General features: G+C 39.0%; 1 protein-coding gene across 2 annotated transcripts in view; it reads right to left on the minus strand.

Moving 5' to 3' along the window:
- The window catches only part of LOC135169334 (opioid-binding protein/cell adhesion molecule homolog), a 97309-nt gene that overhangs the window by 2072 nt on the left and 75680 nt on the right, over window positions 1–19557 (minus strand). For both annotated transcript variants that reach the window (XM_064134240.1, XM_064134241.1), the window contains 6 exons: window positions 10291–10449; window positions 7605–7733; window positions 7269–7406; window positions 5097–5246; window positions 4942–4989; window positions 301–363 (listed from right to left, as the gene is read on the minus strand). In XM_064134240.1, coding sequence (XP_063990310.1) covers window positions 301–363; window positions 4942–4989; window positions 5097–5246; window positions 7269–7406; window positions 7605–7733; window positions 10291–10449 — 687 coding nt within the window. The remainder of the gene's footprint in view (window positions 1–300; window positions 364–4941; window positions 4990–5096; window positions 5247–7268; window positions 7407–7604; window positions 7734–10290; window positions 10450–19557) is intronic.

Genomic DNA, 19557 nt, shown 5'->3' on the forward strand with positions numbered 1-19557 from the left:
TTACCTTTTTAGGATTTTATCATTGAGTTCCAAACATTTTAGATTAAATGGAGGAACAATCATCTTCTGTGAAATATTTAATCATTTTCTTGAACATATTCTGGGACAGAAACGGTGAATAATTATTTTTTAAAATAGTTATCCGTGGAACAGAGGAAAAATTAATTTTTATTCGACGAGTCTGGCTCTCTGAGTTATAAAATATGTGTGAAAATAATTCACGTTGAAAGATCAACTCTACTCGCGCCATTAACGTAATACCCTTTCATAATACTCCACCATAATTCTAAAATATTGTACCTTGCTCTTTTAGCCCATTCTGATTACCCTCCAGTAAGTTGTTGGAGTTTTTCTTCAGTTTACCTGGAATATTTATGACAGATTAGTTTTCATACCCATGTGAATATGTAATTACCATTAAAAGGACATCCCCCCGATTTGTAACATAAAATATAATTCCTAAATTACAGGGGAGATAATTTCAAGGCCAAGTGGTGAGCTCCACTTAGTTTCAACTTTTTAAGGTCGATAAAATAAATAAATAAAAAAAACTCAATGTTGAAATATCACTCAACATAACTTCACTCGTTACGATGTACAATTGTGTGACAAAGACGTGAAAAAAAAAACTCGCAGTAACCTATAGCCGTTAAAAGTAAAGCCATAAATTTTATGCTTCATGAAATGCCCTATTGAACTCCCGACATTCTCCTGAATTTTTATTCCACCTGGAGTCATTTCAGGCACATAATATACTCGTCTTCCCTGAAATTTCCAATTATTGATGAAGAGCCTTGAGACTCTAGTGCAATACCCTGATGAATCAAAAAGCCTGGACTCAAAATTTCAGCACACCCTTGGGACATCATTCCCTCAATTTTCCAGAATGTACGTTCCTCGTACTTCAACGGCATATCATGTTGTTAACATCCCACATTTCCCACAGAAAAAAAAAAAGAAAAAACAAGTGCAGCGGATGTAGACGATCGATTAGTCATAAAACAAAGTGTTTTAAGTGGAGAAAGTTTTCCGGATTCTCGAGATTAGCCATTAAACTGCAGGAAAGAAACGGCTGCAACGAGATTGAGTTCATCAAATGAACTGAAAAAGTATTCCGTGTATTAGGCGGTAACAAGTCTTATCAACTCCAAAGCTGTTTTTTCTCATTAGTAAAGTTATTGGACTGTACTTTACAATCTATGCAGAGAAAGAATTGATGTTGTAAAATGTGTTAGCCTCATAAACTTTTGGATCTCCGTCTCTTTTTATGGACTTTTTAGTATTAGAATTTAAAGTTTTGATCACAGAGTAGTCACACTTCTCAACTCTTGAGTGTATCTGTTCAGTGATCGTATTTACCGATTTTTCCAATCATTAGCTTATTACTAAATTCACCTCATGACGCCCTTCTCCGGAAGTTGTCACCTGAATATCAAACAAAATTCAATCTCTGATGTGATTTGTCTATTTCCATGTCACAACATCCAAGAGCGGCCCGTCATTCAAGTCGAATCAAACCCACCCCTGTCTATGGCTTGTATCATCAATATTCAATATCGTTGATTGATATTTTGTTCTCCCATTAACCGCCATTATTTAAAAGGCGTATGTCCACGCTGACGTGTAAAATTTGTGTCACAGCAACATCACCTCGAATAATCCCATTACACACAGGAAAATATCCCATAAAAATTCTACTACTGACATTAAAAAATATTAAACCCCTCGTCTGAACAACTTTAATACTGTTAATGTAAAATTTCTGGGGATTTCCAGTGAATTGTCACAGAAGTTCGAAAAAAAATTCACATTTAAACTACCAAAATTTCCTGTGCCAGCACTGGATTTTTTCCCTGTACCAACACTTTGCCCCTCCCTTCTCCTGATAGCCCCTCACTTTTTCCTAGACATTTCCCTCCGTAATCTCTCCCCACACCAAACCGAAGTCGTCACCGTAGCGTAATGAAACCACCCTAAGCAAACCAATCAGTTCCCTGAGACCAAATTCATCAATTGAACCAAGAAATACTCCTCCATCACGTTACCAGTGAATTGCTCTTGAAATTCCATAATAATTTCTCATTGAAGTCGATTTAAATCCCTCGGAATTCCCCATAACCAACTCAAGATTTCTCTCAATTCCTTTCATCCACCGTCTCCTAAGTGCATTCATCCAGTATGTAATTTAGTTGGTCGCTTTGTAGAACATGCAGTATGCTCCCACAAAGCTTAAGCCCCCCCCCCTGCCACCCCCCTTACAACCCCTCCTGCCCATCCCTAGCCGTCCGGTTTGACTATCCAACGATCCCGTCCTACACACGTGGCGGGAATAATGCATGTCTCATTCCGCTCGGATTCTCAGTGACAAATTCGAAATGTTCGTCTCACTCAATTCGCAATCCCTCGCCGAATTGTCGATGCCTATCGACCCAACACACACACACACACACATACACAACTTGTCGTTTTCCCCGTAAGTTTCTTTTCACATATTCACTCTCCTCAATTTCCAGTCTGATCTATCTATTTCTGTTGCTCACAGCAGCGACACGTGTCGAACGAGAATTGGAATTCTGCATCCGATGGGGCATTATCATAGTTGAAACATATCTCTGCACGTTACGAGCCGTCCGACCCGGGTTTGTAATACAAGAATTACTCGTCAATGAATGGATTTGCAATAAGAAAACGAGAATATGGGGTATGATGAACTGGGAAATTGTCTATTGGGATATTTAGACGGAGAGAATGACTTTACTGAGTCGCAGGAAATGATGAATTTTTTTTTTTTTTGCAACAGACGAAAAAGCGTTTCGTGTATTTTCCTGGGGACTCGATAATTAATGAGATAATGAGATAATTGTCGAGGGGAGACTCGCCAATGTCAACTGAAGAGTTGCGGGAGAGAATGCGATCAGTCAAGTCAATTTCAAAATTAATCGTCTTTCACTGTTGAATTGGAAAATTCATTATTCTATTCTATTAATTCGCTGCAGAATTGAACGGTTGATTAGGGAAAAATGCAATCGTGTCACGTAGAGTTCGCGAATTGTGTCTAGAGAGGTGGAAAGGACAATAGTTTTTCGGGTGAAGATAAATCGGTGCCATCGGGGCTCCAGAAATTTTGTCCGGCATTAATAATTTTGTAGGATATATGTTTTTGAGGGAGGGGGGGATTGGCGAATAGATATGTACTAGAGAGAAATGGTAAGCTTGAATAAACTTTTTTTTTAGCAAATTCCCAGTTGCAACCCCCGGAAATACGATTACGTCATAGGAAGAAAATTATTTGGAAAAACACGAATTTATACAATTTGTGGAACATTGATACTAATCCTTGTTGATAAATCAAAGAGAATTGTCGAATGTACGCTTCAATGTAACTATGATCGGATTATATTCAAATAATCAACGAGGGATTCGATTACAGAGCGATTGAGAGGTATTTTTGATGTTTTAAATTGCGAGGTTTGAAATCGTTAAAAAGTTTTTCTTTCATTTATGCTTTTGAACGGAAATTTCGAAATATTTTCATCAGAGTAACTAAATACGGTCTGGTATTTCAACGCTTCGAGACGGGAAACCTTGAAAAGCCTTTTCAATGGTAAATATTTATGAACAAAATGGAAAAATGCAATTTCAACAGAAATATACAAAAATAAATTCATAAAACGCTGATGGAGTCGTAGCATTATCGAAAAAATATTTCATCCATGTCAGATATACCCAACAGCTTAAGTTAAATCGGCTTACGAGGGATGTGCTTATCCGTAAAATTAAATAGAGTAGTGAGAGGGTTGAAACTCTAGCGGTCTCCTTTGATCTATTCGAAAGAAATACCCATTTATAACCCATTCCCCTGTTTGATATCCTTTTCATTAAGTGCGTTGAAATGGGTTAACAATTCCCCTGTACAAAACGTGGTTGGATTCCCCTTTCTATTACTGTTGTCATGGGCATATTTCAAGCCTCCGGGTCAATGTAAATTCGTTGATTCGCATTGTTAAATACAGGGAGAACTAATGAGGAACAAGCAATTGGACGAAATGCAAATGACGGGATTGTTTTTTTTTCATTCATCAATTTGGGGATCTCAATCAACGGCAGGTGGTGGTGCATTTCTGTAAAAATCATTCGGAAATCCCCATAAATTTTTATCTCAACAGCAACTGACTTTTCCCACAAAAATCCGTAGAAAATTCTAGTAATTAGAGTGAATTACTAAAGAGCTGCACGTACGAAGTCTAATTAACTATCGAGCTGAGTTCAATGACGACTATCTCCTCAATCATTGCCTGGTATCACTCATTGCCATCATTATCGCGGTACTAGACGAGCTCTTCAAGTGGCCAGGAGCATAACAGATAATCCAGTGAGTTCCACTAGAGTCAGCTGTACTCGTATGAATATTCGCAAATTCCTTCATTCATTAACTTTATCATTTTTTTCCCATTTTCACGTGTACATGTGAAATAGATTGCTTTCTTTACGTCAATCGAGGCGAATGCATTTTTCGCCTACTGCACCGGCTCTCTATCGACTTTCATCGAGTATTCAATTGCAGATCTTCATGGGGAAGTGGGTTTATTGGGTATTTTGAAGTATCGTTGAGATTGAGGTTTTTTTCAGGTTCTTTATGAGCGAAAATATTGAACAGAAGAATGAAATTTTCATTCATTCGATGGATGAATGGTAATTCCGACTAAAAAAGTCAATATAACGATCTCTTTATAGTTAGCAGAACTAGGGAACTAAAAATGTTTTAATTTCAAATGAAAATTACGATATTTAATACTTGGAAAGTTATTTCAGTGAAACCGGTCGTCATATTGAATTTTCTCACGCAAATTGCAGGGGAAAAATCTTAATGCAAGTTCGCCTATTAATAAAATTACAATCAATAAAAATTTAATCTATTGGAGGGAAAAATAAAATAGTTACCTTTATTTTTGGGATTATCACTGGTCTCGTACGCTGTATTGTCATTCTCTGCAATATGAAGGTTGAAAAATAAGTCAATCCTCCCGTTCAATTGAACTTCCGTAATTAGAATTTAATTGAAACAATCAATGAACAGATTAAGATGGTGGAGTTACCGTATAATGAGATTGTGCCATCAGTATCACCCAGTGAATTTCTCGATACACATTTGTAAGCGCCAAAATCTGATTTGGTCACCGAACGAATTGTCAAATTCATGTGAACAACGTAGCCATCCTCTAGGAAAACTGGCTCGTATCTGCCATCTGAAAATTGAGAACTCATGAGATTACAGTCCCGGCGATAATTGCAAAAAGTCAGAAAAAATCTTCCATATGTCTTCACGAAGTAATTTTCCATTTCAAGAGTCAATAGATAAAAAAGAAATAAAAGTCCCAGCGACGTGATGACCTTCTCCCGTTGGTTGACAATTTTATACGCCTGGAATTTCACGACAATTAACTGAAATTAATTTTGTCATGGTTTCACTCGATAGAATAAAAATGACCGTTCATCAAAAACCTATTAAAAGTGTCGGGGCGGTACGAATTCAATGACGAACTGAACGATTAATAACAATTCTCCTTTAATCTGAAAAATCTCAAAGTTCGTAAAGCGGAAACCCGTTGAAAATTTAACGAGAATAATTAAATCCGAAATCTCTTCGTCCAAAGGGAACACGTCCCCAGCTCCCAGCACCTCCTGCGCATATCAATCACCCGAAAGCCCTCACAAGACACGTCCAGAGGTGCCAGTTAATAAACCAGCGCAAGAATTGCAAAACAAATTTGAAATGGAAATTGAATTCTACAGAAAAAAAAAACTTCATTGACTTTCAATCGTCCACTGGCAAAATATTCGCCTATCAAAAATCCTTGAAATCACAATAGTTCAATCACCTCAGATGATGGCTCTGATTCCTCATCCTGTTTCCGCTTCCATCTAAGTTATTTTAGTATTCGGAACGCAGAAACCAAGTTATCGTGATTTCTATTTAGATCAACACCCCCTTCATGCATTCAAGACACCTCCGCAGCCGGGTAACAGACGTTTTGAAAATTCCAGAAGCAGTGATATCGTGAAAGGCGTCGGGACTATAGAAAATTTGCAAGATGTTGTGAGGGTATTTGAGATTGAACATACTATTGTACAGAATTTAGCGTCAATTTTATCTATCAAACGGAGCGGTAATTTCTCCTAAAAATTTATCTACGTAGCGACAGACTGAACTGGAGAAATCAACCCCAGATGTGGTATTGGATAGTTCATCCCGGACATATCTCATTTTTCATTCTCTCGAACATGAAATTTTCAAGCCATCAGCCTCGATAACTCCGCCCCCTCCGCCCCAACCTAACGCTATAAATCCACCATTATTCTGCCCCCGAAAATAGTAACTGATGTCTTAAAGGCGAAGCTTACGGCAGCTTTTACCAAATAAAAATCGCTTCGATCGACCGGAATGAAGCGACACAGGAAGCAACCCCGGGGTGATTGAGTCTGTACAGAAAATTCGTTGAAAAATAAAGATAAAAAGTATACGAAAAAGTACAGCGTCAACGAGAGACTACCGATGGTCAATCGATACGAAATTTTTCTTCCTCTTTCACCCGTGATACACATTGTCAATAGCAACTATATTCTATCATCCTATGGAACCCCAAAAACCGTTTCTAGGATAATTAAGGCGAATCTCATATTATTATGTAATAAAAAGGCCAGTCAAAAATTCTTATCTCCATCTGAATTGATGATCAATGAATATGGTGATTAATTTTACTACACCAATTGCTTACTCCCTCTCCCCTGCTCACCCCCATGACCCGGATACTTCCGTAAAATAGCTTTGAGCCAACAGACATCACCAGCAAATTTGATTATTCAAATTCAACACCATTCACCAAAACATGATTAATACTGCGATTGTTATGTTAGAGTTATTGTCCCATTAACAGTAGCAATAATCGAACGAGCTGGCCATTGACCATCCCAGACATTCGTGCTATTGATCCCAATATGGCATATTCCATCCCATCCCATGGCATCCCATCAGGAACAAGAATAACGCCATCGATACGCTCCCATTGTTTATCCAGGCATCTTCCCAATGATCATGAAAATACAATCTGATGAAATTCACGTTGTATCACCAATGTCACGGACTGAATCATACATTATTCAACTGCAATTCACTACACCGGTGCTAGTATTGCAAACCAAATCATATGACAAACGTAAATATGGTACATACCACGAATTGAGGGAAAATCTGAATGTAAATTACTCACCTTGTGCTATTATCTCAGTCTTGTCCTTTGTCCAATAATTGATTGATTTCGGAAAGGCTTCGGAGGTACAGGTGAGGACCTTCGATTGACCTATCCGAGCACTCACTAGCTGATCTTGAACTGTTATCATTGGTGGAACTAAAAATAAAGGAGGAATTTATTTTCTACGAGAATAGAATGTTAACAAATTTTTTCTGCATTTTTCAAGACAAACAGTGAAAATTTTCATGTTCATTGTAGTTATTCAATGTTCATATTAACTTGTGAATTACATTGGGTCTAAAATTATTTAATTACATCTCAACTTGATACCCGAGTACATAATGAAATACTCACAATGTACGATGAGAGCAATCCTCTTGCTGACAGTAGGAGGTACTCCGTTGGATGCAATACACAAATACGACCCCATGTGCAGACGATTCACCTTGCTGATGTTGAAATTCTGGCCCTCAACACTCGTTACTGTAAAAAAAAAATCCAAAAAACTTTCAAAATCCAATTATAATCGCAATATCTGTGTGTCCCTTGCAAAGTGACATGGGAGTGAGAAAAAAAGGTGTGTAAAAAAAATCGATGAGAAATCAAGTCGGAGAGCAAATGCCGCAGATGTCCCCACATCCCCAGTGCCATCAAATCAAAGCCACTCGACGCTTTTTTTTACAAACACTTTCTCACTCTCTCCAGCTACCGTAGCTTTACGCTCCTCAGCGACTATTTATTTAGACCGGTTAACTGGGGAAAGCTCCTGATACCATTTTCAGTTTTCAATCCTCTCCCCTGGCTACTTTCCACTCATCCCTCTCTTCTGCATCCAGTCACGTCAGTCGGTATAGAAAATTTAGTTTATTTATTCGAAAGTCAAAGCACTACCGCAACACAATTAAATGCGATGGGATATTTACTGGGAAAACTAGGGGATGTGTATCCTCTGAAGTGGGATGAGTCAGTTTGTCAGTGGATTAACCCTTCACGTACGGGGTACAGGTCTCACCAAGACCTTGTCCGCCCTCAATAAAAAATATCACTTGAATAATTAACAAAATTATCATTCCCTCGAGCTATTTTTGTTAATTTTTGTCCCTGAACTACGAAAATGACAACAGAATTTAATGAAATAGACGAAACTCTCCGCCAAATCGAGTTCACAAATTCAATTTACTGTACTATTTTCATTTGTTGCTAATTTTATACCTTTGATTCAAATAATAATACTGTAATTACATGAAGTTAATAATCATTATAGTTGGACCAAAGGGAAATTGTATTTACCGAAAATAACATTTTGACAGGGGTTTTATCAGAGTTTAGTCAGCCATTATTATAATTTGTGAATTTCTCAAAAATGGAAAACCAACTCTGCACCAAATACAACGAACCAGATTTTTCTATTTAGATAATTTTCGATCGCAACCCCACGCCCCATAAACCCTTCCTGAATTGTCGGAGGGTTGAGGAGATCCCCGTCAGGCGGAAGTGGTTCACGTGGGGGCAGCCAGAGGCTCCTGTGGTCTACTCCCACAATGTTCATGAAGTGGAGGTTACTCAGAGGTATAATTAAGTACCTTGTGCGTGATTACTGACCTCCATAACCAGACAACTGACCTTTGACACCGAAAAAACCATTGAAAACACTGTTTAACGTAGGGTAATTGTCCAGAAACAACTCAAATGAATTTTTTTAACTCAGGAAGTCGTCAATAAATAAGTGAAACACTCAATAAAATCATCAAAAAATTATTGAAATTCGCAGTAAAAAAATAAAGACATCTTGAATAAACTTTTCAGATTTATATATTTTTACAGAAGCCCCGGGACTAACTGTGAGTACACCCGATGCTCCCATGTATTTGTGACACGATAAGACTTTGCGAGGCTTTACTTATTCAGTCAGGGCGTCACACGCGATGTACAGCGTTGGGTAGACTATAAAATTAACGTCTCCGACTTAATTTCGTCGTTAAACGCTCACCGCTTCTTTTTAATTTTTTTCCCCCTCGCTGTTCTTTTATTTTTACCTCTTTTTATTTGTGAAAGCTTCCCACCACCCTCTACCATCCCCCTTGCACCGTTTCTCACAGTGTCAGACTGAATGGCGTAACGAAAACGTGGTGAACATTGTCACCTTCACGTGCGAGATAAGGGTAATGGGGAAAAATTGAAAAAAAAAAAAGACTGGGGGAGATGGAGTTATCTTTATGCTAATTTTCCAGGGGGAAAATACCTTCGAATTAGGGGAGAATTCTCTCTGCTTCGGAGAGAATTTTTTCTGGGATTAATTGGGCAATTCATTGATAATTTTCCGGTGATTATCATTTCTCAGAAATAGTTGTGGATTGAAATTGAACATGTAACTGAACCAAAACTCAATAGAACTCGTAAGGATACCAACAATTTTGCTATAGCAAGCTCAAGAGTAGAGCTAGACATACAAATCAGGTACTTCTGGATTTCCCCGCTGCCCTCCCCTCCCCCCTCACCCCCCCCGTCTGTTTGCCAATTTCAATGCAAATATGAAGTTTGTCGTTGCCAGCAAGAGTTGCCTAGTACACGCCACGTGGTCTGATTCCATCCCGACCTTGCGTCTTCTGAACAAAATTGTTATGCACTTGTATCCAAATGTAACATTTACGTTTTATCGACAATAGTTTGTGTTTCTTTTTCTCTGAAGCATTCAGGTGTACTTCGACGTCAGGATAAAATTTCTGACTTGAAATACAAAATCATTATCATTCCACGACTGGTATATCATTTGGTGGAATAACAAAATGATTTTGATAAAAAATTTATCTCCCGGTGCTAATTGGAAATAATCTTTCATTTAAAGCGAGAAATTGAATTGAATTTGAAAGGAGTGACTCAACATTTTGAGACACATTCACCTGTCGCCATTCGCTAATTCATAATTGAAGGTAATCGTCTGCAGAATTACTATTGAAGTAATAGAATGACGCGTTATATAATGCAGTAATTTTTTGAGAGACGTCTGAATATTTAAGTCTTAAATTAAATAAAGACGAACCTTTTTGATCGACTCCGATAAGTATTCCATCGCTGTTCTCCTTTCGCCAGGTGATATTGGGACGTGGTGACCCAGTTGCTGAACACTTCAGTGTGACATTACTGCCCTCACGTATGATCATGTCGGCGCTGGTTTCATCGTCGATTATATCCGGTGGAACTGTAACATTGAACATTACAGAATAAATGACATGACGCATAAAAATAATATCGTTTCGTTTTATACGTGACATGTGTACATCAAAATAACAATAAATTACATCCGACAAAATATTCAAAATTTTTGGTACAAAATTTACCCCAAAATTATTCCCCACTACTTTTACGAATTTCTTAATCTCCATAATTAGGGTATCATTACACGACTCGACTCGATTGAATGAAAAAAAAATGTGTTCATCAAGAAAATTCAAAGATTCTCTAGATCTTCAATCACACCCCCTCCCCCCTCCCATCCCCATCATCCCCCACCAGACAAATTGATGGGTGATAGGAGTGTGTCACTCGTCAGAGCGAGACATTCCCATCGAATTTGGTGGGAAGTTCCACTGATGGAGCCGGTGTCGTAGGGGTAGGAAAAGGGGTGGAGGGGGAGGAAGGGGGGTTGAACACACATGGAGATAGACACTGCAGATCGGGTTTGACCAGCCAATTCTGCATCAGGTCATACGGATACTCAACCGCAAATCGAGTTCCAGTCGTGGGATGGAATAAAATCGGTTTCACCACCGAATTCCCATCCCTTCCAGCTCTCCCTTTCCATAGACCTCTTCAACTCTCACTATCCTCACTCAACACATGCACATGTGCCAAGTCCCTTATCTCGTTTCTCGGGGCATTATAAAGGGGTATCATTCGGGGACATCGAGTGAAATAATGTGGAGTTGATTTTATTTATTATTTTCTGTTTGAACTATCGGAATGATCTGATGAATGGGGTAGAATAAATTTGATAGATGTTTTTTTGATTAAAAAATTGGCATTAATGATTAATGATACACTTTATTATATGCAGAGGTGTAGCCTGATGGATGAATCTACACGTCATATTTTACGTTCACCTTCACCCCTTCCAGTCTCGCAATCTAGCGCTTCGAAAAAATAGGAAATAGCCACAGATATTTCATCCCCTTTGTGTCTCTATTATCGGGAAAAGAACAAGAAAATTCGGAAAATATTTTATGGAAAATTTTTTAAGATCGTCTATTAGCAAAGTCCCCGACAAAAATGGCAGAAATAAGTAGTGAAAGACTTTAAGGGCTCCACCCTTGTCCGAACGAGTGAAGAATAGAGGGAAAGGCTTTTTTGAGGTTCATGGGGGAGGCTGAGAAGTATCCGGCGGATACTGAGTCTCGTGTTATCATTCAGTCCTTTATTACGGATATGGGCGAGACTCAGATGGGTTGAGGGGGCGGGAGGGTTGAGGATAGGGGGGTTGGATCCGACGATATGTACGTTCGAGGGCTGATTTATGTTTAGGATGTAACTGTAACGTACGTGGGGCGAGTCTATCGTCTTTTACCGTGTCTTCCTGTTGACATGAATATAAGGTCGCGTATCATCCGAGGAGCGGAGGATGTCCGGTGAGTCTAAGCTTCCTTAATGGCTGTTGATCCCTTCTGATCGTAATGAAGGCCATTTGAATTCTTTTTTCCGGAGAATTTGAATGTTCACGGGTTCCGGAATGGATAGGGGGAACGAGGGGTGACATTGTTGGCGATGGGGGTGAAGGGGGGGTTATGATCATGGGAGCCAATGGGTTGGGGGATGTTTCCGCTTCCGTACCGGAGTTTGCGGTTCATTTTGCTTCATTAATTTCGCAAATAGTGAAGAATGAAGAGCGCGGGGAATGAACGTAAATCAAGAATATTTTATATTTGATTGTTGTACGTTCGATTTGTTTAAAAAATTCCAGTTATGGTGGAGTGTCGATTACAAAGATTAAGGGTAAATATGTGAATTTTTTATCGATACGGGGAAATAAATTTCGGGTAAAAAAGGACCTCCAGAGGGTGAAACGTGGGATGAGAGGACAATCAACGATTTTTAGGTGAAGTTTTGTTATAAAAATTCGATTTGGGGGCTAATTTTTCTGATAAAACTAACCTTCATCCCTCTTACCCCCTCCTGGAGGCCTAATCTTTACCCAAAATGGCTTTCCATGTATTGAAGACGTGTGATACTCGTTCCAGGGAGAAAAATCGAGGGGTTGGGATAAATTAACCTGCCCTGATTCCTCCAAAATGATTTTTTCCTTCAGATTTCATTTTTTTTTTCACTCCCATCACTATGCGCCACCAATCCCCCGGCAGTTCTCCAGGAATCCTTGAGCAGCAACTCACAAAGCCCTCTTTGAGCGATATATCAAACGGACAGTAGTCCTCCGTACCCTCATGCCTTGGAAAACGCAGTAACTCGTTCTCACATGGGAAATCCCAGAAACCATTATATCGCGTAAGCCGACCGGGTTATCCCTGGCGTTGTGTAATAAAAAAAAAAAAATACTCAGAAAAAAAAATGAAAAGAGGAGAAGGGGAGGGGGTGAGCATTGCAAAGGAAAGAGCCAAAGCCCAAACAAGAAATCAAAAAGTGGAAGGGGCATAAAAAATGCAAAAGAGAGATGAAATATTGGACAAATAAAAGTGGACCTCAATATCTCATGTTTCGTGCAGTTTTAACTCCCCCTCCCCCTTTCCCCCCCTGCTCGTCCCTTTATCAATGGATACCCGGGGATAATATAGGTACATGGGCTTTACGGATTACCACTGGAGGTGCACTCAAAGAGCCCAATGCATCCACCATGATCTCTGAAAAATTACTGAGAATGAAAGAATGAAAACAAAAATGGAAAGAGAAATATTCTCATGTTTTTCGCATTCAACTGACGACGAGTTTATCAAAAAAACAGGATAAATCCCGAGTAAAAAATCTGGTTATGGATTAATTTACAGTTGCAAATGTCCCGGTAAAAAATATTGTTCGGTAAAAATTATGAATCCGGTGTGGGAACAAATGAAAAAATTTCAGAACAATAATAATAAATACATACGAATACTGTAGTAATAACCAAAGGCAAAAAATTCCTCAGGATATTTTATTTTCCATTTTTGTTTCGTTTATTCTGTAGAAAAATTCGAATAATAAAATTTGCTTGTGTCCAGCGAAGTCGATGGAGTACAGAGAATCAGTGAAGCACAAAAATATTCCATCTACCCCCACCCTCAGCCTCGAAAAAGACTAGAAACAACAAATTGGATTTATAGAATAAACTCGCAGCTTTGAAATAGAACAGAGAAAAAAATTTATGGAGGTGGAAAAAACGAAAAGCTCCGAGGGGACAGCGTACGAAAAAAAATGGAAATGGGTATGGAACGTTGAGGTTTGAAATGAGCCACTTGTAACGTCCTGAGAGACAGAGACTGTGGAGGTGGAATGATTAAAGTCCCAACTGTGCCCACATCACTCTCACTCAACAAAAGAATTTTTTTTCCACTGGTTCATTGTGAGGATTTTACGTTCGACTCAAGTGATCCAATTATCCTTGGACCTCCAGTTTTGCATGATGAAACATATCTGTGACGACTTTTCATCAGTTTTTGTGCGAAAAAGGATTCAGCAAAATACTGGATTTTAATTAATTAATTAAGTACTGAACTGTTGAAAAATTTTCTTTGAATTTTCAAGTCCAATTCCATAAATTGTTAGTGTCCCAATTCTATTGAAATATCATAACCTTGAGGTATTGAACATGCGGAATTCCATGGGAACATCAACCAGAGCTGGAGAATTTATTGAATATCGTATTGTTATAATTTTTCATATCGAATTTCGTTCTGTTCTGGCGTATGCTGTTGAAACGAATGTAAGAATGATCGATCAATCCTCAAAACCAATTATCAATTCCATTATTTTAAAAAATCCCTTGAATGAACTGAAAAGTGAATTCTGGTAGATTTTTATCAGAAGAGTATGAAAAACTACTCGTCCCCCAATCTACACTCCAGTTTTTCATTCTCACGACTACTCTGCATTTCCATTTCCCCGTAAAATATTTTCTCATATTGTTTTTTCCCCTTTTCTCTTTATTTTAGTTCGAAAGCGTGATATCGATGATGATGCTGAAAGCAATCTTCGACGGGCCTGGAACGAGGAACTAGGGGATGACACAAAGCTCGTCTCGATTAAAAATTCGTTTGTTCTCGATTTTAGATTGTCCCTGTCCCTCACTTTTTTCAGTCTGTGGACCAAAAAAAAAGGCAGATGTAGAGGAGATTACATTGGATTAAAAAGAGGAGTAAAAAGTGATGTTGGGGTGATTGAAGAGGCGAGCACTGTGGAACGATTACGAATTTTCGTCGGAAGTGGGAGAGGGAGTTTTCCGAGAGATGCATGGGAATGATTGTATTAGCATTTGCTTTTAATCGAGAAACCCGGCGAAGTAATCACTCTAACTGGTGGACTGGGGATCCACTCGTGTCCCGAGTATTTAGATAACTATCTTCCAATGTAAATTTCGTGCTAATTAAACATGTTTAGAGAGCGAATTGAATCCATTGATTATCCATTAAGTATTTACTCAGCTGTTGGAAAATTTGTTTGATAAGTTTCCCCGATCAAAAAACAAGTCAACTTCATTAACGTTAAACATAGACCTGCGATTGTTGTACCTAATCAATACGATAAATAATTATTTATTTATCCTCCCTCCTCTCGACTCCTCCGGCCCTCACCCCAACAATTACCCTATATCTTCCAAAATAAATTCTGTGCTAATTAAACAAGTTTAAAAAACGAATTGAATCCGCTGATTATCCACTAAATATTTATTTTACTTATTTAAGTTGAAAAATTTATTTAATGACTTCCTCCGATAAAAAAAACATTTCAACTTCACTGACATTAAACACAAACCTGCGATTGTTGTACCCAAACACGACGATAAATAATTCTTTATTTATTCTCCCCTCCTCTCGCTACTCTCCACCCTCTCCCCCACCTTCTGGATTATCGTTTACCCCAAAATTAAAGACTATTGTTGAACAAATACTGCCGATAGAGAGACACTCGTTGGCGTTGTGCTCGTTTACCCACGAGAATGACAAAATCACCATTAGTACAATAGCGAAGAGGGAGCAGGAGGCGGTGGAGGATAGATTTGAGTATAGATTGACGAGAGGTATTCAACAACACAGGGGGAGAGGGGGAGAGGGAGGGGAAGGTATCGGTGAAAGCCGATTTCGCCGGACTATCCGATTCCAATAGTACCAGGCATGAGCTACGATATATTGCACTCGTCAATTGGGGAAAATACTGGTGACTGTGAGGGTGGGAGAAAGGGAGAGAGGGATTGGAGACCGATGGATGGAAAAGAGATGGGGGAGGTGGAATTGGTGAGGAAAAGCTAGGGTTGTTGGTATGATACTAGTCTCGACAATGGTGGCTAGCTGACGCTAATAGCGGTCCAACAGCTCCATGAATATATCTGTAGCTATTTTACTCGTTAGCATTAGCTCTGCATTATATTTACGTATCAAACGTTAATGCTCAACGGTTTCAACATCACATACAAATATTTGCACACTGGGTATATGTATGGCTCGTTTCTACATTATGCTCTGACGCTTTTCACTTAAACTGTTTGGTAAATAGAAGTTCAGCGGGTGGGAAATACGGGGGATGAGAATTTTTGATTTTGCGGTTTCTGGCCGGCAAATTAATTAGATTTCGAAAGTGGAGTATTAACTTTAGAGCTTTCGATGGGTGTGAGGGTGTGAGGGGATAGGGGGGTGGGGAATTTGGGAGGGTGAGGGGACTGCTCAGTGGTGGATTTATATCGATTGTTTTGGGGGGATGAAGGGATGGAGGGAAGTTATGGACGGAGTCATTGACTGCGAGGATTTTCCTCGTTTGGATGATTGGAATTGGAAATTGAACGTGAATTTTTTTAGAGGAATAATCACAGCCCGGAGGTGGGGGCTTTCTAATTCTCAGTGGGTCGTTATTTGTGCAAAAGTGTCGTCTAGACGGATATGGAAAATTAGATGACTGGGGTGGAATTCATCAGAGTGATGGAAGGTAATTAAATATTGACTTTTGCAGTCATCAATTTTTTATTACCAAACGGTGATTTTCCAGGTGAGAAATTTTTTGATTTTGTCAAGTTGTTCTTCTTGGAAAGAAATAAGTGAAATTCCATCGACTTAGTCCTTCAGGTGAGTTGAAAGTTTTTTGTTAAATAAATGGGTTAATTCGTTATAAATTACAAAATTAATCTGGGGAAAAAAAGCTTCGGGTAAATGGAAAAATAATTCAAGGAGGAGAAAATAATGATAAATGAGAGATGGAGCGAATTAAATTTCCGGAGATGTACATTTCTCCCTGTGACATGAAGCCGAGTTCGTATATTTCCAGAATGAAGCGAGAATTAAATCCTAGTGCAGCGAGGAGACTGTTTCGCGGGGTTTTACGGCTGGAGAAAAGTTCGGGTTATAATTAGCCTCGGAAATGACAATTTGCTTTGACTAAATCGTCCCTTTTCTCCATTCACAGCAATATAGGCCGGCAAATTTCTGTCTTTCCGACAACTTCACGAGACTGAGTTTTGAATGAATGAGTTGAGAATGAGAGAAACAAACGCGAAGACAACTGTAATTTTTACATGTTAATTAAGCCACATACATCAACAACCTCATTACATGAATTTTACGTTCGTGTAACTGGGGATGTACTTCCGAGGAACCCCGAGGATTTAATTCGTTCGGGACATTTTTAGGGTGGGACAGTGCAGGTGCGAGTGAGGGAATTGTCGGCGACGAGAGAAAATATCGCGCTGTTATTTTTGATAATTGGGTGGTTTTTGTCGAAAATAACTTGGAGACGATTTCACCCTCGGGCACTGGGTCAATGGGAGTGGAGACACCTCTGAAATCCTCCTGAGGGAGTAATTACTTAGCTAATGTTATTTTTTTTTATCGAGAAACAACAACTTGATGAAGAGAGACCACTTGAATGTACCTGATTGTCAATTGAAGGGGAATCGACTGGAGGGTCGGTTCGCCGGATCGAGGGGTGGGGTTTGAGGGTGAATGGGAAAAGTTGGGTTTTTAACGAAGTGCAGAGTGTACAGTGAGGGGATTTAAGAGTTTTCAACGGATATTTCTTATGGTTTCGGTCGACTACAACCGAGGTAGTGAATTTAAATTCAGAGAATTATCGATGAAGGGGGTGGGCTTATCGAGGACCGGAGGAGCTTCCGGATGAAAATACTACCTGACGACCTATTTATCTCTTCGTGTATCCGCAGTACAATACAGAGAAGATTATTCGTTGGATTTCACCAATGAACTGATTAATTTTGGCTTCTTAATGACAAAATTAGGGGAAATATTTCAAATTAATTCGCAAATCGCTGTCAACAACCCGGGGCAAAGTGGATCAATTTATCGAGGGGGTTGGCGAACGTTTCGGACCATTTTATCCCCAATTATCGTTGCCCTTGGACGAGGGGATGTAAAAATTTTCTGAGCCTCGAGATAGTGTCTCCTCAAAATTCAAGGATACCACTTATCCTCGTGGACCAACGGGATAACGAGGAAAACGAGCTCTCGTATGGCTCGTGCAGTGGATAGTTTTTACAGGAGACCATCCCCTCTTACGATGGTTCACTGCCATCTTGTTATCCGGGACAACGAGAGAGAGTTACGCTCGTTGGAAGTTGTAGCTCTACTCGGTTGACTTTGTGGGGTAGTCCGGCTGTTGTGGGTCATAGAGTTTGAATAAAAATTTCAGTGTATGCATACATACGTACGTAGGAATGTAGACTGTTGAATATTTTTCCCTAAATTATTTCCCTGTGAAAATTTTCATGACATCGTTGTGTCACGAAAATTCCAAGTGATTTTACCGTTAAAAAGTCAGACCAATTTGAAGCTAAATATTTGAACTTTAAATATTCTATTCTGCGGAGGAAGATATTTTGGGGAAAAATTAGACCTCCAGGGGGCGAAACGAGGGATGAAGGTTAGTTTTATGCCAAAAACTACCCCTCCCCCTCCCCCAGTTAAATATTTACGACAAAACTTGATCTAAAAAGTGGTCAATTTGTCATTTCGTCTCGTGTTTCGCCCTCTGCAGATCAAATTATTATCAACAATTTATTTACTTGTAAATTTTTATTCTGTATTTTTTATATCCGAAATTGTTTGCGAAATGTCAGGGGAATTAGATGAGAGATGTCACTATCATTATTTTCGGTTTATTCCTTGGGATTTGTATTCCCTCATGTGCAACGATTTTTCTGGAATGGCCTACGTCGAATGGCTCTACGAAATTGAAACAACGCTTGCCCAGTCACTCCCGATACTGGCACCACTCGCTCACCTGTATCCTACGTTCTCCAAGACAACGAATTTATACACAAGTAAAATACTCGGGAGTGAAACGAAAATGCCTTCAACAAATCAGATTTCACGGTACCTTTATCTCTCCCAATTGATGTACTTTGTATTGTCGCATCTCTTGAGGAGTTACAGAGAAGATAAAATGAAAAAAAATCGGGAAAAGGATTTTGGCAAGTCCAGGGGGTTGAATTTTGCTATATCTACTGCTAGAAAAATCCGACAATAATTTAAATAAAAATTACTGAGAAATTATTTATTTCTATCCAGACAAAACGACCAAAAATCGTTTTAATTTATTTATTTATTTCCATTTACCCTTCGGTATTGCTTTGAATAAGTTTAATAACTATCGACTGTGATGGTTTAACGATATTTTGTATCACTGTCACAGTACAGTAAAAGCTTTGCATTAAAAATAAATAAAAAAAGGGAATTTAATCCCGAACTTTCGCAAATTCATTTTCCATCCATGAAATAAACTTGAAGTTTGATCATTACTTTGAAATAACTGATGTTGAATTACAGTCTGCAACATGTTGAGGGGTCTGTCAGCTTTGCTAACGTGTATATCGTATGTAGAAATCCCGGAAATTCAAAGCTGTCCTGGAGGGGTTGTGAGGAGAGATACAGAGGGAGAAGTCCACTTGGCTCAGTACCATCGCAATGCTCATCCATTCGACTAGTCACAGTTTGAGAGAGGACCTATTTGCGCTTGAAGCGTTATAATTCTACATTCCCCCCCTACCCCCAACCATCCAACCCGGTCGCGAGTTAGTTTCGACTATCGCACAACAGTTTAGCCAAACTCTGCACGTGTGTTAAGTATTCCTAATTGAATGCGGGATGATGAACTGGTGAATGGAACCGGA

The sequence above is a fragment of the Diachasmimorpha longicaudata genome, chromosome 14 (genome assembly GCF_034640455.1).
Source record: "Diachasmimorpha longicaudata isolate KC_UGA_2023 chromosome 14, iyDiaLong2, whole genome shotgun sequence".
Classification (NCBI taxonomy): Eukaryota; Metazoa; Arthropoda; class Insecta; order Hymenoptera; family Braconidae; genus Diachasmimorpha; species Diachasmimorpha longicaudata.